The sequence below is a fragment of the Xenopus laevis genome, chromosome 1S (genome assembly GCF_017654675.1).
Source record: "Xenopus laevis strain J_2021 chromosome 1S, Xenopus_laevis_v10.1, whole genome shotgun sequence".
Classification (NCBI taxonomy): Eukaryota; Metazoa; Chordata; class Amphibia; order Anura; family Pipidae; genus Xenopus; species Xenopus laevis.
This window is the reverse complement of record NC_054372.1, coordinates 127,947,367-127,970,174: the sequence shown is the minus strand read 5'-3', so window position 1 is coordinate 127,970,174 and position 22,808 is coordinate 127,947,367. Positions and strand designations below refer to the sequence as shown.

Genomic DNA, 22,808 nt, shown 5'->3' with positions numbered 1-22,808 from the left:
TTGCTTCCTAGAAATGATGCAGGCTTTATAGAAGAGTGTATACAGTACTGGCACATTTCTCACATTGCTGTGTCTTTTTAAGTATGATTTTGCCCTTGTGACTTTTATTTTCCTTAGTTCTTTCTCTTTTTCTTTCTGTCTGTTTCTGTCATACAGCCTCATCTCCCATACCTTTTCCTCCTTCTGCTACCTCCTCTTTATCCTCTGTGAGACCTGATTTCCATCCTTCACTACCCAGCATGCAGCCTGAAGTTTTATCTAGTGCACAAAGCGATGTAGTCAGACTACTGCCTCCTTCCCTAAGTGACCAGGGTCATATTGTCAGTGCACAGGGAACCTTCCACCTCTTCTGCCATGCTCTTGGTGAGTATTGGTTTTCCACTGCATATTCTGTTTCTCTGGATTCCTTCTAATGGCCAAGGCTGATCAATAACTCTGTGTTTCATGTATCCATTTTTTTTTACCTTACAGGTTCCATACATGTTTATTTTACTGCATGCATGTGTTCTTTTATTTACACAACACTCATCCAATAGTTAGCAGTGTCTAGATCAGTGATCCTCAACCAATAGCTCATGAGCAACATGTTGCTCTCCAACCCCTTGAATTTTGCTCTCCGTGTCCTCAAAGCAGGAGCTTATTTTTGAATTCTAGGCTTGCAAGCAAGTTTTAATTGCAGAAAAACTAAGTATAGTAGAGCCTCTTGTAGGCTGCAAGTCCACATAGGAGCTACCAAATAACCAATTACAGCCTTTATTTGTCATCCAAAGGAATTTTTCATGAGATTTATATTTGTTCAATAGCATTTTAAAGGCATTCCTTTTCTCTTTTGTGTTTAACCCTAATAAAATATCCCACTTTATATGCTGCAAAGATGCTGCTAAAATGAAGGCACTTTGTCGTTCTTAAATTGGGTTCCTATTGTGTTCATATTCTCATTACAAGATCATGATCTAGCAGCCCAAGGGGCATGACATGGTGTATGATGGGGGCACAGGATTGCAGACGTCACTATCTAGAACAAGGGCAACTTTCTATGATTTCTCCTAAACTTAAATGAGAGAAATATAAATCCACACCAGCATAGGTATCCTCCTGTGTTCCAATCACAGTTGTGCTGTAAAATCTAAGGGTACAGTTGCCCTTTAAGCCATTCTGCTGATGTCTAGAGCAGAGTTTCTGAAACCAAGGCTTCCTTATATATATAAGGGGACTGATTTCCCTTCATTCACGCAGTTAGTGGTGCTACTTCTACACATACAGGCTTTAGTAGTGTAGGGTATAGGAGTCTGGTAACACCCAAAAATTATTTATTATAAACAATAGTAGTGTTTCTGAAGCAAACACAGCAGTTTTACCAGTGCAGGGCAACGCTGCAGTATAGTTTTATTACTTTAAAACACTTTGTTTTTTGATGTTACTATTCCTTTAAGGAATTAAAGGGCAAGTGACTGGCAGAAAATATAATAACAGGTGGTGACAAGGTCTGGGTGTCTGCTGAATTCTTGTGCCCATCTGTATCACTATGTGTCATCATGGATAACCTCAAGGCCAGATTTTTGTGAACGCTGTTATTTGCCTAAATGTCCTCAGGGATGCTCTGACCTCTCTGGCTGTTAAACTATTTTCTATTTGCTCAATGCACACAACTGATGGAGCAATAAGCTGTCAGAGCTGCTGCTTTCTTCTTTTTTAATGTTGCTCATAGAATACTGTGCTGGGAATAGACAACAAATAAATGATTGGGAATCCTGGAAATCTGTATTTTAAATGGACTTGTAAGTGACAATGAACGAATTGTATTGGCACTTACATCACACAAAATTATTGTTATTGGATTCTCTGCAGAGTAAGAATTGTTATAAGGTATGTATATCACTTGTGGCTTTTGAGTTATTTAGCTTTTTATTCAGCAGCTCTCTAGTTTCCTATTTCAGCAATCTGGTTGCTAGGGTCATAATTATCCTTGCAACCATGCATTGATTTGAATAAAACTGCAATATGAATAGGAGAGGCCTGGATAGAAAGACAAGTAATAAAAAGTAGCATTAACAATACATTTGTAGTGTTACAGAGCATTTGTTTTTGAAAGTGGGAAAGAGTCTGAACAAAAAAAAAAATAATTCATAAACTATAAAAAATAAATAATGAAGACCAACTGGCCATTCTTTAACATACCAAAACTGAAAGGTGAACCACCCCTTTAAAAGGCTTCCTGACATTAGTCTGCTGATAGAAAGTTGTTACTTGGTTTCCTTCTGTCTCTCATGTATCACAATGTTACTGCTCGGGTGTTAGAAGTTCAATCCAGGTCATCTGGAAGAGAAAGCAAATCCTCTGTATTGCTTAACAATCAAATGGGAAACGAAGAGAAACTGGGCAGAATGGAGAGCATCAAGGATAGAGAAAGAGAAAATATCAGGAGGGGGGAGGCACTGGAGAAAACCAGATGAAAGTGGAATAGGGGAGACATCTAAATTGTGCCTTCATAGATGAGAGGGAGGCTCCTGTACATTCTCATAGCCATCGCTACACTTCGCCAGGCGAAAATTCGCTCACACAACACTAATTCACTGGAATGTGTTCATTTCTGCCTAGCACAAATTCACTAGAGGTCTTGTGCTCAGGTTAATTTGCATACGGTGGGAAATTAAAAGTTGAATGGAGGTATATGTTGCAGCCAATACATTACAGGGAAACCTTAATAAAGAAAACAGAGATGTTATAATGCCCTACACATGAGCCCACTTTATAGTTAATGTTACATGTGTTAGAAAATGTATGGGGGAACCTGGTTACCCAAAAAATGTAAGGACTTTTGCAGGCTATCACTATGAAAAAGGAAAAGGTGCCAGGGTTTTTTGGACTTTTTCCACTAAAAAATATGATGTAAGTAACAGAAGAGTGAGGAAGATCTATGCACTCCAATGCACTTTATTTGGTCTGATGTGGCGAAGTCAGCTCTGGTGAAAAAGGTAATGTTCAGTATATTCATTTCATTGAGTTGGATGTTGCGGAGTAACATCCATTCGCCAGAGCGAATTGTCGCCTGGCGATAGAGCCCAAATAACCGCTAGCGTCTATCTCTTTCGCTAGAGATGTGACGCCTGCACCCATCAGTAAATTGGCGATGTCCTTGCGGATGGTAATGCTAGCGCTAGCCACTTCACCCTCAAGGGAATCTGCCCCCAAGTGTAGTAATATATGCTCTCTGCATCTAATGCCTATGATTTAATACACACTTTTCAAAGGAAAAAGAATTGTCAGCACTGCCCCATCTTTTGCAGATGATCATTCGCGTTTCTGGCAAAATATATGCTGAATTATATGCAGTGGTTATTCAGCTAAACAGTATGTAATTTTAAAAAAAATGTTTTGCTTATCATGAGACTTCTTCCAAAAGTATTTTACATAATTAATCTCTGTTCAGTCTGTGGGTTGATTCTGAGGACCAGCTGAGTATGGCCACATTAAGTATTTATTGGACACACAATCTGGTCTGTTGATGTATTCTAATGGCATCAACCAACCCCAAAGTGACATCACACCCTGCAACTGTGTTACGGCTTTCCATTTCTGGCCAAATGATGCATTATCCAAATGTTTGGTGTGAATTATGCAGATTGAACAGCCCATATGTAGCCATTGAATAATTGGTAACCACATGATTTGTGTCACTAGAATCAACAGTGCAGAGATGCCAAATTACCAGATTTTTAGTGATGCTGTTTCAGCAGGAGGCAGTCTCCAAAAAATGAGGGTAACTGTAGTCTGTCCAGTAGCAGAAGCAGTTCTTAGACTTGGCATCTTCCTCCTCAAGCTATCAAACCAATGGGGGGGGGGGGTCATCTTTTGCCTAGGTTTAGACTTGGCCAAGTAACTGGGTTGTGGTACATGTTGCCCTTTTAAAAGGATCCTGCATTACTTGTATATCAGTTAGCTTGTGGCTCCAGTCTGTTAGATAGATATGATGTTTGATTAACATATTCCTTACTGATAATGAATTTGCTTTTTTTTTTTTTATAATCCAAGCTTTCGATAGTGTACTGTCCCAGGTAAGTAGCACATGACTGAAAACAAGGGAAAGTGTGACTGTAATATGGAGTGCTCCTTATTCCATAATGTGAGTGAAGATGATGGGGCTTTCAAACTATGTAAAATTGACACCCCGTTCCTTGTATATATTTGATGATTGTCCATGAGGATACTCTCACACAGGGCAAGACCATAGAGGTCATTTACAATGCCCCACACAGTGTGCAAAAAGAAAAGAGCTGCAATTGGCCATTTTATTTGCACTTTGCCCACTGCATGGGACATGGTGCAAATAGCTACAGGACTGTGTTCTCAGAGTGCAGAAACCTATAAACTGTGCCTAGAACCAAGTGCATTAGGCCAAGCTACAATCAAATTGGGTAGATGGGGGGGGGGGGTCATGTAGGGGTCCTGCCCCTAACTTGCACATCATTTGTGCATGTAAGTTAGGGAGCGGAAGGAGGTGCTGCCACTATCGTGGCCCTGTCCAAAAGCAGGCAGTAAGGACTGGGCTGTATCTCCTGATGTTGCTCTCTGCAGTACTGGATTTTTATTCTGGTGCTCCGTGTAGAGAGCAACAACTCCAGGGGATCAAGTCCTGTTAAATGAGCACTAAGAGCACTCCAACAGACCCACCTACCCTATTTAAAAAAAGATGAGTATGTGGCAAACAGCCCATACAGTTAAATCACCCAACACCACCACAATATGTAGTAAGGGCAGGTTTCAACTATTTTCCCTTTCAGAAAAGCAACTGATTGCAGTATGTAACAGGAGGGCTCATTTATGGATACAAGTGTAAATTGCAATTAATAAAGGCACCAGTGCTTAAACCTGCTCCTTACAAGGGTATTAAGGGGGGGGATACGTAGCAGCTTTGCTAGTCATTTTGGCTCCTGTTTCCTGGAAGATTGTCTCCATGTTATCAGGTTAGATGGATGATGCTTCTAAACATCAATTTTCAAACAGTCCCACTGATATTCTGGATTGAGGTTGGGGCTATGATTGGCCCATTGTTGCACTTTTACCTCATTTGTATGTCAGCCATTCTGGTGTTACTTTAGCCTTGGTCCTGCTGGAAGATGAACTTTCCCGTAGTTTGTTAGACTGGAACAGGTTCTTTGGCCTCTATTTTGCAAAATCCATGTTTCCTTTTATGTTAACAAGATGCCCAGTTTTTGCTAATGAAAAGCATCATGTTATCACTAACTAGAGACCTACACCAACCTGTTTAAAGACCCATGCCTAAACTGTACCTGCTTGCCCTAAGCCTGACTCGTACCCACTCACCACTTTCTTATGGACATGTACCTGTACCCAACCCACTCCCAAAGTAAGTGCTGCCCTAACTGGACGTGAAGCAGGCCTGGGCTGGCAATCTGTGGGTTCTGGCAAATGCCAGAGGGGCTGCTATAAGCTGCCATAGATAGTCAGTATTTAGTGGGCTGGTGGGGGCTGTTTGGGCCTCTGCGTGGGCTGATTGGGCCTCTGTGTACCTGAAATGCCAGGGCCTATTTTAATTCTCAGTCCGGACCTGCCGTGAAGAAGTCATGCAAACTGGTCATGTCACACACTGTATGCTTTTATATTGTAAAAAGTAGATTTTTACTTTGTTTCACCCCTTAATCAGTTGACTGTAGCCCCACATTGCAGCCAGCAGACACCCACAGGCTACGCACACAGTTGGGACATAAAATATATTCTGTCCCAGTTCTGAGTGCTTTGTGGATATTCTGCAAGAAACTGACTCGCTGCAGGACTCTGCCACCAACCATACTAGTCAAAAGCTCCGTATAACACTGGTCTGTGGTACAACTGCATAAAAAAGCTGTAACTCAAAAAACGTGACAGTCTATCTGAGCTTGTCAAAAACCTTGAGAGTGACTTATATGCAATGTGGAAACTTGGAACTTTATGGCCAAAATTTAGAGCAATACGCGTGGATCAAATCTGTCCACACCTTTAAAAGCATACTAACTGCAGTAACGTAGGGGTTGGTATGTACTTGCCCCCTAAATACTTACAGCAGTAATTGTTGCAAAGCTGGCTTTACAAATCTTAAAATGGGGTGGCTGAATTGTTTAGCAAACCACATATTTCTGCTTATATATTTTCTAAAATAAATCTGTACCACATTAACAAACTGAATCTGAGTCTCAATCAATAAAATACAATTTCAGTGCAAACATTTTATTTCATTAAAGTGTTGTACAATTAACTTTTAGTAGGACTTTTAGCTGTCTGGTCGGTAGTGTCCACATTACTCCAGCAACCAGGCAGTGGTTTGAATAAGAGACTGGAATATGAATAGGCGAGGGACAAAATAGAAACAAGGAATCTAAAGTAGCTATAACAACGCAATTGCAGCTTCATGGAGCAGTCCTTTCTGGCTGCTGGGGTCAGTGACCCCCTTTTAAAAGCTGGAAAGAGTCAGAAGAATTCAAAAACTATGCAGAATTAAAAAAGTTGATAGTTAAAAAGTTGCTAATAATTGGACATTTTAGAATATACTAAAAGTTAAAGGGATACTGTCATGGGAAAAAAATTTTTTTTCAAAATGAATCAGTTCATAGTGCTGCTCCAGCAGAATTCTGCACTGAAATTCATTTCTCAAAAGAGCAAACAGATTTTTTTTATATTCAATTTTGAAATCTGACATGGGGCTAGACATATTGTCAATTTCCCAGCTGCCCCTGGTCATGTGACTTGTGCCTGCACTTTAGGAGAGAAATGCTTTCTGGCAGGCTGCTGTTTTTCCTTCTCAATGTAACTGAATGTGTCTCAGTGGGACATGGGTTTTTACTATTGAGTGCTGTTCTTAGATCTACCAGGCAGTTGTTATCTTGTGTTCGAGAGCTGGTTACCTTCCCATTGTTCTTTTGTTTGGCTGCTGGGGGGAAAAAGGGAGGGGGTGATATCACTCCAACTTGCAGTAAAGAGTGATTGAAGTTTATCAGAGCACAAGTCACATGACTTGGGGCAGCTGGGAAATTGACAATATGTCTAGCCCCATGTCAGATTTCAAAATTGAATATAAAAAAATCTGTTTGCTCTTTTGAGAAATGGATTTCAGTGCAGAATTCTGCTGGAGCAGCACTATTAACTGGTTCATTTTGAAAAAAAAACATTTTTTCCCATGACAGTATCCCTTTAATGCGAAGGTGAACCACCCCTTTAAAATTTGAGAACAAGTGGAAAATACTTTTGTAAGGCAATGTGTTTGTGTGTAAGTGGTGGGTTATTATATTATTTGTCACAGCCTTATAGGCTTTTCAACTTATATTGCCTTCAGGTCCAGAGGACATGCACTTTACCTGGGAAAAGGATGGAGTTCTAATGGAAGGTTGTTGGAAGGAGGAGCAGCATGGACTGGCAGATGGTACTGTGCATATCCTCAGCTGGGTGCGAGACATTGCTGCCCACGATGCAGAGTATCTTTGTACTGCCAAATCAAAGCAGGGGTCCAAAGCATCAAAGGGTTTTATTAAAGTGGCAGGTAAGACAGGAAAATAAAGAGCACATACCTTGAGGACGGTTTGCTGTAAATAAAAAACTTTCCCTTGTTAATAAAATGTTATTTAATGCAGATAAGCATATATACAAGCAGATTCTGCCTATACTGTATGTCATTTACTCTAAAAACAAACAAAAAAACATATCCATGCAACTATATATAATACACAAAAGCTATGAATATCTTGTAAATTATATCCTTATAAACGGTGAGCTCTGATGTCATCAGTTACAAACGGTGAGTTCTGATGTCATTTCTGTCACATGACTCACTGACATTCGTGTATTATAATAAATAAAGTACCCCCAGTTGCAAAATAAAAGGATATTAGAAGTTACCTCGGAGTTCCATGACCTGTATAAAAACACTCGGCCTTCTGCCTCGTACTTTTATATGGTCATGAAACTCCTCTGTAACTTATAATATCCTTATATTTTACAAGAGAGGTTACTTTATTCACTACATAATTTAAAATTTAGCCATGTGTATCATGTATATTAACATGATATGTTTCGTTTGCGGAAAGTAGTTCAAATCTAAAAGGGAAACTATACCCTATATTGCATAAAACAGCAAATATGTAAAACCCTGCTTCATCTACATGTGCATCTATACGCAATTCTAACATCCAATTTCATAGGTGGATCAGGCCAAGGATGGAGCCCTGAGCTTACACAATGGAAGGCTGCGGTTAGTGAACACAGCAGTATAATGGAGGGCTGGAAGAAAACATGGGTATGGGGATTCTCTGCTTGTTCACTCTTTACACTCATGGGGAACCTCCACCTATATGGTAGCTAAATGATAGAGAAAGGGTTGTTTTTATGTTTGAAATATTTTATTTGCTTTTCTCAATATGATAACAATTAGTATGCAGAATAAGAAGATTAATACAATGAAGTAATATATAAAATAAAATAGAAACTAACAAGAACTAACTAACATTAACTAAGCCAGTGGATGCATAGACATAGAAAAAGCCCATTGTCTAACACCCCCACCCCCCTACGATCATTTTACAATTGAAGGAACTGAGAAAGGTTGTTTTGATAAAGGAAAACAAATCTTTTTGCCAGTGACCCACTTCTACTCCAGGCTCGGAATGCATTAAAGCAAGGGAAGTGATTGTGTAGAGGGCAGGAGGCTTATTATCTCTTATATAATTCACTTTATTACTAGCAAAGCCAGTGAATGCATTTTTGAGCAATAATTGCATGAGCCATGATTGCTAGTGCAGGTGATTCCCTTGGGAGGACATTTTGTTGCCCACTGTGTCCTTACCCAGGTAGTCAAATGATATTTATTTCATTCATTTTAATTGTTTTGAACTGTTTTATTTAGGAGAGCTGCAACAAAAAGCTGTGAATGGGACAACATGAAACCAGACTTGTTAGTCTTACAAACGATGAACCTCCATCCGACGGGAAATTAAGCAGCAACATTTATATTAATGTGTCTCTAACACTGCTCGCTGTTAGCTCAAAGGATGGAGCAGCCATTGCTTTCATCTCTAGAGGCTGCTGGGAATGTTGTTCAGCCGTTATAATCACACTGGAGCGGAGACCAAGGAATTCCAAGTTGCCCACTCCAAAATAAAATGCTTTACAACATTTAAGACCTTTAATTGGCCCTATGTATTAATAAGGATGAGATGAAACAAATGTTCAAGCATCGTGTGGTCATTGTCACTGACACTGAACATTCAGCGAGGACGACCCTCTAGGTTTTGTTGCTAGTGCCACACATATATGAACGAGGGGATGTTATATATAAGAGCAGGTTTACAGTATGTGGACGGAAAATGTTTGTACAAATTGTTCCAGGGTTTACTCAAATGTATGAATTAGTTTTATTTAACTTATTGGCTTTTGACTTATTTTTTGTATTTTTTCTTTACCTTTCCTTTACTCTACCCTATTTCTATTGTCTGTATCATATAAAATATCAGAAACCTTAATAAACTAAAGGATTGGGAAAACAAAAAGGTTTTGGGGTTGAGTATCTAAAGCAGGGTCCCCAACCTTTTTTACTCATGAGCCACATTTAAGTGTAAAAAGAGTTGGAGAGCAACACAAGCATGAGAAAGTCCATGGGAATGTCAAATAAGTGCTGTGATTGGCTGTTTGGTAGCCCCTATGAGGACTAGTAGCCTACAGGAGGCTCTATTTGGCAGAACACCTGGTTTTGATGAAACCAAAACTTGCCTCTAAGCCTGAAATTCAAAAATAAGCACCTGCTTTGAGGCTACTTGGAGCAACATCCAAGGGGTTGGTGAGCAACATGTTGCTCGCGAGCTACTGGTTGGGGATCCCTGCTCTAAAGTGTTACTGCTAGGAACATCACATGCTCAGCCTTCACTGGAACAAGCTCTGGCAGATAATAGCAACACTTAGATGAGACCAAAATATTTATCCATTTCTCCGTCTTCGAAGACAAGGGTCCATAAACTTTTTTACCTCTGAGCCACATTCAAATGTAAAAAGAGTTGGTGAGGAACAGAAGCATTAAAAAAAGTCAGTGAGGTTCCAAATAAGGGCCATGATTGGTTCTTTAGTAGCCCCAGTGTGGACTGGCAGCTACAAAAAGCTCTACTTGGTAATACACCTGGTTTTTATGCAATTAAAACTTGCCCCCAAGCCTGGATTTCAAAAATAAGCACCTATTTTGAGGCCACTGGGAGCAACAGTCAAAAGAAGGTATATTGGCTATAGGGTCTGAACGAAAGTCTTCATTGCAAAAAGCATGACCTCTAGTGACCAAACATAGGTAATATAGTTAAAGTCCAAAATTTCTCTATAGTTATGCTGTATAAAAAAATATATTTATTGAAGCATCTAAAATATAACATTACCCCACATGGAGCCTAATGCGTTTCATGCTTACCCAGCACTTAGTCATAGCCATCTCAGAGGTGGCTTTGAGATGGCCTATGACTGTGCTGGGTAAGCATGAAATGCATTTAATAAATATATTTTTAATACAGCATGACTATAGAGACATTTTTTGGACTTTCACTGGGAGCAACATCCAAGATGTTTGACAGCAACATGTTACTCGCGAGCCACTAGTTTGGGATCACTGTTCTAAGGGCTCGTAATGCCATGTGCTCAGCCACCAGCGTCGCAGCTGTAATACAAGTCCAAATGAGCAAATCAGGCGGCAGAAAGGTTTGAGGAGGTTTTATTGCAACATTTGAGGTAACAGCATTGCCTTACGCATTTCGGAAAGCATTCCCTTAATCATAGGCCTATTATTCCCTATCATTGTCCATCATTAAGGGAATACCCATCGCCTGACTTTCGCCTCAATAACCGCAGCCCAGCTGGCAGTCTAAACTCAAAGTTTTCTACAAACACTAAACACATCACCTGCCATTCCTAAAACCGGAAACACTGCCATGACTATGGTGCCCCACTTAGGCAGGGTTGCCAGGTTGGCGGGTTTTTAGCCAAATTGGGCTAGTTTTAACAATTAGTGGCGGGTTTTAAAAGCCCAAACCCGCCAATGTACGGTTTTGGGCTAGTTTATAAAGTTGCTGTGGGTTTGCACTTTTAAAACCCGTCCAATTATTTAATGCAAATTAAGCGTGCAATTGTGCTGCTGGGGAGCAGTGAGCAGATCAGTACCTGTGTGGATGTCTTCTACTGTGTTTGGTATGTAAATTTATATATTTATACATGTGTATATATATATATATATATATATATATATATATATATATATATATATATATATATATATATATATATATATATATAAAAAAGCATGAAGGATAAGCACTCTTTTATCAATATAGTGAATGAAGTGTCCCTTTATTCAATACACAACATAAGATCCGACGTTTCGGTTCCGCCTGGGGACCTTTCTCAAGGATGGTGTGTACATACATGTAATGGTTTAAATACCCACCCCCATCAGTGAATTTTGGAGCCCATATGACATCATGTGTCCATATACAGGGTGCTGTTTCAAAAAAAGTCTTTTCCTTCTGTGCTCATATGTGTCATTCCATCTTTAAACCACAAGGTGTCAGTGTTGTATCTCTGTGAAAGTCCTTATCAAGATACTTGTGTCCATTGTTAAAAACAATAACATAGTCACTAGGAAACATTAAAACACATTACTTACAGATTGCAGGAAATATTCACATCAATCACAGTATTGATATTTTGCATTTGTTCTCCTGTGAATTGAAAAGATACAATTATAGTACTGTTTGTTGTAATTTTTTGTCTTTTTTTTTGACGCACAAGCTATACAAGTCTATGGGCGTAATTTTTGCGGCGAAACAAGGCAAAAAAATTCGCCAATCCCTACTTAGATGCTCTTCAAGATTTGTGTTCCTAGAGTAACTGAACCTCAGCCTTTTGGGGATTTTAGAGTTCAAACTGTCATCCTTGGCCACAATTTCCCAATATTTCAGTATGGTTTCCTTGGTAGCGTTACTCTGGGGGCTGTATTTACTTACATAATAAATATTATTATTACACTCCTTTGGCTCTTGTGATTTATTTTGTAACAATTGTTCACGTTTGAGTGACTTAACTACATCCATTGTGTCCTTAATCAATTGGCTGGGGTACCCGCTCTCCAGGAATCTGTTTCCCATCTTTTTTAGATCCTCTATGCGTTGCTCAGGATCACTGTCTATTCTAATTACCCTCGTCATTTGAGACTTGCCATAATTGCCAGTATTAGAAAGCTGTGACATAATTTCCATTTTTTAATAGGAATAATCCATTATCACCAAAGCCCCTCCTATCCGCATTCTTAATGATAATGTCATTGTTCCCTTTGAGGCTTTTAATTGCATCCTTTTCTGTGGGGGTTAAATTACCCCTCCATTTGCGCATGTTTTTGCTTACGGACAAACAGTTATTATTTAAAAGCCAATGGAAAAGTTTAATTGGTGCTTGGGGGGTCATATGTGCTTTTGGGTTTGAAGACCCGTTCGCACCGGTCTTCGTGGTCTTCATTTGCCTGAGTGCTTGCTCCCATGGCCTCATCAGACCCTTTCAACCCCCCTCCCCACAAAATCTGTCTCTCAGTTTTAATTGTCTGATAAACTTATAATTATTTATACATGCTCAAATGGGTGATTATTCACCGTGGGGACAAAGCTCAATCCTTTGCGTAGCAAGGAGCTCTCTGATGGGGTAAGCCGATATGATGACAGATTGAAGATCATTTCTTCTTGTACTGACGCTTGTCCTGCTTCTGTGATCTTGTGCATGTTGCAGTGCTTTTTCCTTCCTCTACGGGCAGCTTTCCTGGGTCCCTGGTGGTGCTGAACCAGATGTAAAGAAACAAGAGGCTGCACACGGAGCAAATTAAACCGGGGTCCTACCCCTGGTGTGTTTATTGTGTCAAATGTTTCGGAGGGCGTTCCCCCTGACGAAGGGGGAACGTCCTCCAAAACGTTGTTTGACGCAATAAACACACCAGGGGTAGGACTCCGGTTTAATTCGCTCCGTGTGCAGCCTCTTGTTTCTTTACATTGGTCCATTGGGAGTGCCGTCTCCCTTAGGCTTTGGGCACTAGCGGTATTTGTTGAAGGGCCTGAGTGTGCGCGTGTTTTCTCTGCACAGCTGAACCAGATGCGCCTGTTTCCCTTGGTGCGCCGACCCCCCCCCCCCAATCCTTCTCTGCTGGAAACATATCCCTCTGGTCTTTGCATTCTTCATGTCACGCCCCTTCTCTTAAAGACTATGAAGATTTTCATTCATCCAGGTCATGGTATATCTAGCATAGGTCAAGCTACAAACACCTGGACTTGCTGAGTAATCAATGAAGACGTTTCACTACTCATCCGAGCAGCTTCTTCAGTTCAACTGACTGGTGTGGGAAGTTTACGTCATATAAACTCTTCCATTAATCCATTTACAATGGCTCATTGTAACTCTTCGAAGAGGTGTCATCTGAAGAAATTCACAGAGTTGTTGATTCTGTGTAGTTACTGTAATAGGATTATCCGATGTGTCATGCAACTCCTAGATACAGGTGTTACTTGTGAGAGTTGCATGAATGGATGAATGATGAATGATTGTCAGCAGCATAAATTCAGTGACATACAGCATTGCAAAATTCTTGGCTAACATCTTAGCCCCGTTGGTAGGCAATACAGTGCATCATATCCAGAATGCCAAAGAGTTTGTAACCAAGATTCACGGTGTTACACTACAGGCAGAAGAAACAACGGTGTCATATGATGTCACTTCATTGTTCACATGTATACCTACTACAGAGGCAATTGAGACTGTAAGAAATCGACTGCAACATGATAACGCCCTCAGCAGCAGAACAAAGCTCAATCCCAACCAAGTTTGTTTGTTGCTAGATTTGTTGCACTCTCATCAAAATAGTGAATGAAGTGTTTCTTTATTCAATGCATAACATAAGATCTGACATTTCAGTCCCACCTGGGGACCTTTATCAAGGATGGTGTGTACATTCATGTAATGGTTTAAATACCCACCCCCACCAGTGAATTTTTGGGCAGTTGCAATTAAACTGTTTTCTGGCTTGAGGATTTGTGCTCTATGAATACAACAAACAGTACTATAATTGTATCTTTTCAATTCACAGAACAAATGCAAAATATCAATACTGTGATTGACGTGAATATTTCCTGCAATCTGTAAGTAATATGTTTCAATGTTTCATAGTGATAACTATGTTATTGTTTTTAACAATGGACACAAGTATCTTGATAAGGACTTTCACAGAGATACAACACTGAAACCTTGTGGTTTAAAGATGGAATGACACATATGAGCACAGAAGGAAAAGACTTTTTTTGAAACAACAACCTGTATATGGACACATGATGTCATATGGGCGCCAAAATTCACTGATAGGGGTGGGTATTTAAAACATAACCAAAGCATAACAGCCTATAATCTTTATCCAGAGGGCGGGCTAATAAATGGCAGCCACTAGAAGGTTAAATATGCAATATCTTTCCACCAAACACACTTAAGCATGTTCCGGAAGCTATGGCGTATATGATTCATTGCAAAAAGTGGAATTCCAGCTTTACACTCCTGTTGTGCAGCGCTTGCCTTATTTCTTCTAACTTGCTTCACGTAACGTAGCATTCCTAAATTTAAAGTTTTATCTTACTATTTAATATATTTTATATTGAGGGAGCAGAGCCCTTTGCTCAAGAAACACTTTGGCCACGGCGGGGACGTAATTGTTGTGGTGGAAGGCGACTGGTCAATACTGAGCCGATAGGCTGAAACCTTAGAGCTAAAGGTGCACATTCATTAGTAAGTAGGAGGGGAAAAGGAATGCTTTAGGCCTAGCGCCACTTGGCAGGCAGGCTCGTCGACCCTACATGAAAAAAAATGCAAGGTTTAGCAATATTAGAGGACGCAGCCATTTTTAAAATAAACCTTATGCAAAAGGGAGCTTAATTTAAGGCTGATGTATGATACAATTGCTCCACGCCAGCGTGCCCTATCCGGAAACAAAACAGGAAGCAGAAGGAAATTCACTGTGGAAAGCAGAGTAACTTGAAGATTACCAGCTAGTGTTTAAATGAAATGTGTTTAAATGAAATATAAACAGCGCGACTGACTAATGCAGAAGCATGTTCTGAGGTAATGTTAAATGTAATAAAAACACAAAAGGGCTTACTTACAAGCAAAACTCTGTGTGGAAAATGCAATTTCTGGCCCATTCCGCCATGTTTCTTACCTGCTTTTTCAGGGATGTACCAAATCTCGGACTGGGTTTGGGATTCCACCAAATCCAAGTTATTGTTCAGGACCTTAGTCTCCGAGGAAAACCCTCAGGGAAACTTACCCCCCCCCCCAATGAATTTTATCATAAAAAGTTCCTATGTAATGTGTTCTGCAGGAAGCGAACTACAAGATACCATTAGTTAATATAATGGACAAAGACTGGAAAAGAAGTTGAGAACAATTCAACTTCTCTGAAAATACACAAAAAATGTGGCCATGACCTTGCGTGGGCGTGGTTTAAATGGGGATTGGTGAAAAGTTGGGTGTGGCCTTACAAACTTTTTTCTGCTTGACATGTTGCTCAATCCTACCTGTGTGACCCCCTATCTTCACCTTGAAATGCCAACAACTGTACTGTAATAAGGCAGCTAGGATAATTCTCTACAATCTAGCAAAACATATGTACAGTGTGTATTTATTTTTATGGGAAAAGAGGTCAGAGCATGCTTGATGTATGGTTTAGCTTCTGAGCAGTATGAAATAATTAAGGACCTGCCCACTTTGCCAAAAGCAATCAAAAGGAAGCTTCTGCATGTGTCAAGGAATTACCCGTAATAGTCTGAACTATTTCTTTGTCCGTCTGAAAGCATGGGATTTTTACAATATCACTCTTTTCACCAGTACTATATATGAGAATATATATATATATATTTATATATATATATCCTGCCCTTTGCAAAGGTTGTGTGTATTGCACTTGCACTTGAATAATCCTTTTAACAGACCAGACACAGGTAAGGGGTGTTCAGATTGACAGCAAGTACTTACAGACAGCCTTACAATATTCAGCTATAATAGTCCTTGAGCTTTGTACCAAGCTTGGGGTGTTTTTTAGCAGCTTCATAAGTACAGCAATATTGGTTCTTTTACTCATGAAGTTTTTTTGCACATTTGTCTTGGTATGACAAATTTTTTATACGTAAAATGAACCATTGGCATGGTGTCTGTTTTGAGGACAACACAAAAATTTTGGTTTAGATTAACAATTATGGACAAACTTGTGGGGCTGTGTTGCACTACAACTCTTTAATCCTGTAACAGACAAACCAAAAGGCAAAAGTAAGACCAACTTACGAACAAAAAAAAAAAAAAAAAAGTTGCTGACTTTGTCTACAGGTAAAAAGAAGACTATGGCTACACCGGTTAAACATTTATATGGCCAGATAAAATACAAGAACACAGCATTTAAGATCAGACATGCAACATGTAAACTTTATTAAACAGACGGGGAAAAGTGGTGATTCACAACAGCCATGACAGAAGAGGGGAAATACACATAAAGAACGTAAAATAGCAGCTCCATTTAAAGGTTCACTAACTGAGCGCTTTGCCGTTTATACAGCTCGTGCACAGTTGTGTTTGTATGGCTGAGAGTCTTTGTATTCACTGAATACTACAGTATGTACATATTGTCCCAAAAGAATAAACACAAAGCAGTTCATTTCTGTTGATCTTTTGGAAGGGGTCTTCTAAAAAGCAGAATGTGCGGCTCTGTAAAGAAAAAAAAAAAAAAAAAACAATTAACTTAGAAAAACTTATTAACAGAAGGTCTTAATGGTACAACAAACGAGTTCTTTTGTTTCTTCTCTACAAAGAAAGAGCAAAATATACAGAAGTTGGAAGTACTGCATGTAGACGCTTATTGCCTCAAACACAGTATTTGCATCTAATGCAGGTAGTATAGTTTCTCTTGCAGCAAAGCACAGTCCTCAGAGGTTTTCAGTCTCTATTATGGTACAACATTGGTAAAGTATCCCTTTGTGCTAAAACTATATAATATAAGCATAGCCATAGCAGTCATGTCATAGCTGCAGTTCAAAGGACATGAAATGCTGCAAGCTCCTTATATGAATTATGCGGATTTGATGCTTTTAGCTTAAATAGATTAAATGTGAACATTTTAAAAAACACCAAGCACAAGTGTATCCCTGAAGTATTTGAGAACTTGCACAGAATTTTGAGAGTAGTTTTAACAACTTAAAGAACAAAAAAAAAAAAAAAAAAAAAAAAAAAAAAAAAAACACAATAGGTGCAGGAGTCCTTATTCAGACTGGCCATAAAATCCACTGCAAACCAAGCTTTAAATGAGCCTGCTTTATACAGTAAATTCTCAACAGCTATGATCACTTTTTACATCTTATTCTTTTAATGCTTCCATAGAGGATCCATTACACCCGACTACGGATACCAGACCCATGGGCACCTGCTGCTTTGCAGTCACTTTCCACATTCTTAACCAGTAAAACGACCAAAACACCACGAATTTGGGCAAACTCAAATCCCTACAAAAGAATAATGCATAAAGATCAAGCAGAGTTTCCAGCTTGAACCAACCAATACCTCTGATCCCAAATACTATTATTTTTAAAAAGCAAATGCACTTGATATGCTGAAATCTTTGCCATAGAACTTCAGATTTTACATGCATCATTGGAATTAAAATATGGCTTCAGAGATTTCAACACAGCAATGATCATTATGCACATGGCCCAAAATATGCACCCACACCGCCTGTCCGTGCAGGTGACATGTCCCTCACCATGGCATTTTCCTAAAAAAGTCAAACTGCCCCCCATCCAAAGTGTGGGGGTCTGAGAGAGTAACATCAAAGGGGAACATAAATCATGGAGACAGGGAGTAGATAATCCCATTCTATTCCGTAAAGGGCGACCCACACTGGTCACATGGTTAAACTAAAAAGTTATCCAATGCACACGTTCAGCCTGTCATTTTAGCTGGATACGTAGGACGAGTGTGATGACTAAGTAATCCAAATTTATTGAAATATAAAGTAAAAATCATGGCATAGATACACATGGATGCTGCAGGCAGGGGGATCATGGCTTGTAGCGTTTGTGACTTTCACTTCCTCAAGAAGCTTCTTCTGGGGGGGGGGGGTCTGTCAGCCCCACCTCCTGAAGTAAATAATTTTAAAGGGATAGCTTCTCTTAATAGAATGTATCAACCAGTTCCTGATTTCTAAGAAGTCTGAGTCAAAATTATGTAAGGAGAAATAATTATTGATAAATTGCACCCCTAGCTGAACAAGGAGAAAAAAAAAGGAGAAATAAACCCCTCTCGCTGATAAAATACACGACCCCCCCCCCACACAGGAATAAACATAAGTAAATGCCTCTAAGCTGGTAATTACCCCTTGCCGCAGTCAGCGCAGCGGAGTTCATGGGTGCCATCTTACGGCGGTCCTATAATTTTATAACAAACTGGGAAACTGCTCCAACTACGGATGCGCCGTATACTTACTGAAGGTTACAGAATCTCTGAAGATGGCCCCGTGGGCTCCACTGCGCTGACTCTGCAACAAGGGGCAATTAGCGGTTATGAGGCATTTACCGGTGTTAACACCTGTGTGTGTGTGTGTGGGGGGGGATTATGGAGGGTAGGGGTTTTTATTAGCAAGGGGGTTTAGTTTTCCTTTAAAGGAGAATTCAACCCCCTAAGTTGGCACCCTGGGCAAATGCCCCTAACTTTCTAATTACCGCTCCTTGCAGGTCCTGTCCAGCGGAGTGCACAGCAGCCATCTTGTCTCCCACACCAAGCCTTCCTGTAGTGATCGGCATTTTTGGGCACATGCGCAGTTGGAGGAATCTTCCATTGCAGAGCTACTGCGCCGAAAGTCACGATATTTGTGATTTTTTATTAAACATTTTGCGACTTTCACATGCGCAGTAGCTTCGCAACAGAAGATTCCTCCAACTGCGCATGTGCACGAAAATGATGATCACTACAGGAAGGAGACAAGATGGCTGCTGTGAACTCCGCTGGACAGGACCTGCAAGGAGGGGTAGGTAGAAAGTTAGGGACATTTTCCCAGGGGGACTATTTAGGGTAGGGGGGGTGCAAATAAGGGGGTTGACTTCTCCTTTAAGAGTGGAACAGGAATGACTAAAAGCACTTACCTGGTTCATGAATCATATAATGGACCCATCCCAGACTTTGCTGCACACCAAGCCTTCGCCATTCTTCTTCTGACATAAGATGAGTTTTGGGTACTTGCTTGGCCAACTCTTTGGGTAACATAACATGCCTGTTTGAAAAATGAATTCTATTTAGTCACATGTTGGGGGGGGGGGGGGGATAAACATGCATTTGCTACCGTCCATATAATCCCACAACATTGTTGAACAGTGTAAAGTTATAAAAGCTGCTCTAATTTGAAAGGTTTTCCATTTACCCCAAAACTTGTCATGAACCACGTTTGGCGATCTTCAAATATTCACAAATATGGCGCAGCGACAAAATCTGAATCCCAGTGAGACACTCCAGTTGTCCGCAAAGGAAAAACAGCCAAACTCCTCCGACTGTGGTGCAACTATTCCCGGCAGAAATGGCGCAGGGATTTAGGAGTCCGGAAACAGCTGAGCTGGCTTGCCAACGACGACCTAGAGCAGACCGCGTGAGGCAACTTCCCGTCCCCCCACAAAAGTTTTACCTGTACTCGAAGTGTTCATCCGTGTACTTGTCCGAGTAGTAAATGTTCTTGTATGACATGTTCCCGTTCGTAGCGGCTACGCCGCGATTCAGTTCTCTCTGCTATCCCCACTACAGGCGGGTAAAAATGACTATTTACTGAATCGGTTGCTGCCCTCTAACCGCCGCTTTGAATTGTGCTGCGCTTACAGACGATTGGTTACGGCAAGTTCCGCTCTTGACCAATCAGAAGATTCGTTAACACGTTTTCTTTTTTTCCTACTGCGCGCGCACCAGAAAAATAACCAATCAGAAGCCAGTTGCTAGGCGTCAAAAGACGTTGGCTAAAACGTGCGGCGCCTTCTGCGATATCTGGGGTGGAGTTAAACTCAGGTAAAGAAGCTTGGCTGTAGCCGCCATCTTGGTGTAGGGAAAATAGCTTTGAGAACGGGCAATGTAAACCAATGTGGAGGATGTTTCTCGAAAACTCTATGCACGTTTAAATGCATTGATAAAATTAAAAAAATTAATTGTCCACCGCAAAAAAATAAAATCTTTCTCACGTTTACTAGGTTTTCTATACGTATTTATTGGTTCAATTCAATAGGTTCAAGTACTGTAGCTCACCTTTAAATGAGGATATATGGTTCATCCCACGGGTTACCCTGTGTTGGTATCCCAAATGATCAATCTAAGCAAATTGTAGTTTGTAGGATTAATCCAAATAGTCAATTATAGCTGCCCAACATTTTGGAAGTAAAAAGAGGGACAACATTTTTTTCGCAAGTAGAACAGCAATTTTGACCACGCCCCTTTATGTGGCCACACCCTCTTATTACCATGTTCATTTTACAAAATTTGGCAGGTTATGAAAGTTTGAAAATATTTCTCCTTATCTAAACTATTTTTTTTGTGTCTCAAACTTGTTATAAAGTATCTTATTTGCACCTGTTAGGTGTTCTGTGCTCTCCGCCAACAGCCAATTAAGTGAGAAACTTTCTGGCTGTTCAGTGCAGAGAAAATAGGGACTTTCCAGTACAAATGAGGGACTGCAGTTTGAGCTGTCAAAAGAGGGACTGTCCCACGGAAAAAGGGACAGTTGGGAGGTATGACTACATATTTATTGGTTGTCGTCATGGAGACATTAAACTGCCTGACAGCTGATCAAACTGATGAGATTAGTAAAGTGAAACATAGTGTTATTTCATAATGTGTCACAAATCGTTGATTGTGCTATAAAGTACGTATCCGAATGATACGTACATCAAATGCGAAAGGGCAGATTATTTTGAATATTGTCGGGAAAACTATATTGGTTTGTCAGTGTGTGCGGGGAAGGACCCCAACCAACAACACATAAATAAATGCCCGCACCCCCTAATTACATGTCCATTTTACAAAATTTGGCAGGTTATGAAAGTTTGAACCCATTTCTGTGGTTTTTATGTGTTATTACAGTTTTTCTTATGAATGTGAATTGCCCTTTAAGTAGTGTAAGTTCTTATCTTATCTAAAACCGTTACAAAAGTATTCTTGGCTCTCTGCCAAGTGCCAATTAAGTTAGAAACTTTGTATCTTTTTCTGGCAGTTCAGTGCAGCAGATCAAAGAGAAACTTGGGACAGTACATATCCGGGACTGCGAGTTAAGCTGCCAAAAGCGGCACTGTCCCGCTCAAAACGGGACAGTTGGGAGGTATGCAATATGCTGTGCACCAGCTGATATGGGGAGACCAGCCTTTGGCTTCATTCACACAGTTAGAGATGGCTACTCATGCTACTTGGTCAGATAAAAGCCATGCTTACTACTACTCTGATATTTATGCAAAAAATAATGTGACCAGACTAGGGTTGCCACATTTTCTGGAAAAAAAATACCTGCCTTCCTATATATTTATCTTTTTTCCCTATTAATAACATTGGGATCCTCCATCATTTTAACTGGCCAGGCAGGTTAAATACCGCCAGGTGGTAACCCTACCGGCCAAGTGACAACCCTAGACCAGACCCTGCAGTGCAACTCTCCTGGGGAGGATGGTGAAATTGTTGAGAATTTGTAATCGTTAGACTTTTTTTTCTCACCTGGAGAAACCCAATTTGGACCCCCTCCCGGTTTCCCATCACCCTAAGTCATTCTCCCAGGTTTTCTGGTTTCTCCATCAAATTCAATGTGCACATGTGCAGTAAACATTCACTAACTGCGAGGGAGCTTGTGTGCATATGCAGTGAGTATTTTGGTGGCTTCAGAAGAACATGAGCCCATGCGCAGTGAACATTATTTCTGGTGGGGGCCATGTACAATGGAATAATTTCTGGTGATGTCGGTAGAAAAGAATTTATGCAATTAACCCAGGATTAATTCTTGCTCAGGATGACATCTCTGAATTATATATGTGCAATAATTATAGGTGTTTTCTAAAAATGTGTTGGTTTATTTAAATGTTTTCTTGAGAAGGACATTGGGGTATATTTATCAAAGAGTGAAGTTAGAGATCATCACAAGTGAGAATTCCACCACTGTCCATTCATTTCTATTGGATTTTTAAAAGAGCATAAATCAATGGGTGAAAGTTCATCCTTTGATGAATAGGCCTTTCAAAATCCCATAGAAATGAATGTAGAGTGGCAAAATTTCACTCTAGCAGACTGTGGCGATCTTTAACGTCACTCTCTGATAAATATACCCCATTGCTGGCTGCAGAGGTAATTGCAGAGAGATTCCGCTGAAAGAGATTCCGCTGTTACCTTCTGAGACACAGCTGCTGTGAGCTACAGTTTGTATTCTATGTGGTCACCCACACAGACCAAATTAAATTTACTTTTTAGCATATGTCATAGACCAAAAAGTTTTAAAACCACACACTCAGAAAAAAAAATCTCCATATTTGGCTGAACATTTATGCACACATTGCACTAGGTAGCACTGCTATGTTTGCAAAATGTATCCAAGATTTGATTGGTTCCTAGGAAGCTAAGTATTATGCATCGTGTATACATGAATCATGTTTCAATGTCCAGTGATTGATCTTGTTTACACCAGCGGGTCTGTACTCAATTTCAGACTATTTTTAAAGCAAGAAAAAAAA

At 40.1% G+C, this 22,808-nt stretch overlaps 1 protein-coding gene across 2 annotated transcripts; it reads right to left on the bottom strand.

Moving 5' to 3' along the window:
• Nucleotides 1-16,481: 16,481 nt before the first annotated feature.
• On the bottom strand, nucleotides 16,482-19,989 carry cks2.S (CDC28 protein kinase regulatory subunit 2 S homeolog). Of its 2 annotated transcripts, XM_018234209.2 has the most exons (4): nucleotides 19,748-19,989; nucleotides 19,215-19,342; nucleotides 18,559-18,610; nucleotides 16,482-16,788 (listed from the first exon to the last, which is right to left on the bottom strand). In XM_018234209.2, exons 1-4 carry the CDS (start codon nucleotides 19,804-19,806, stop codon nucleotides 16,767-16,769), a joined length of 261 nt encoding a protein of 86 aa, XP_018089698.1. In that variant the 5' UTR covers nucleotides 19,807-19,989; the 3' UTR covers nucleotides 16,482-16,766.
• Between the last annotated feature and the right edge of the window lie 2,819 nt (nucleotides 19,990-22,808).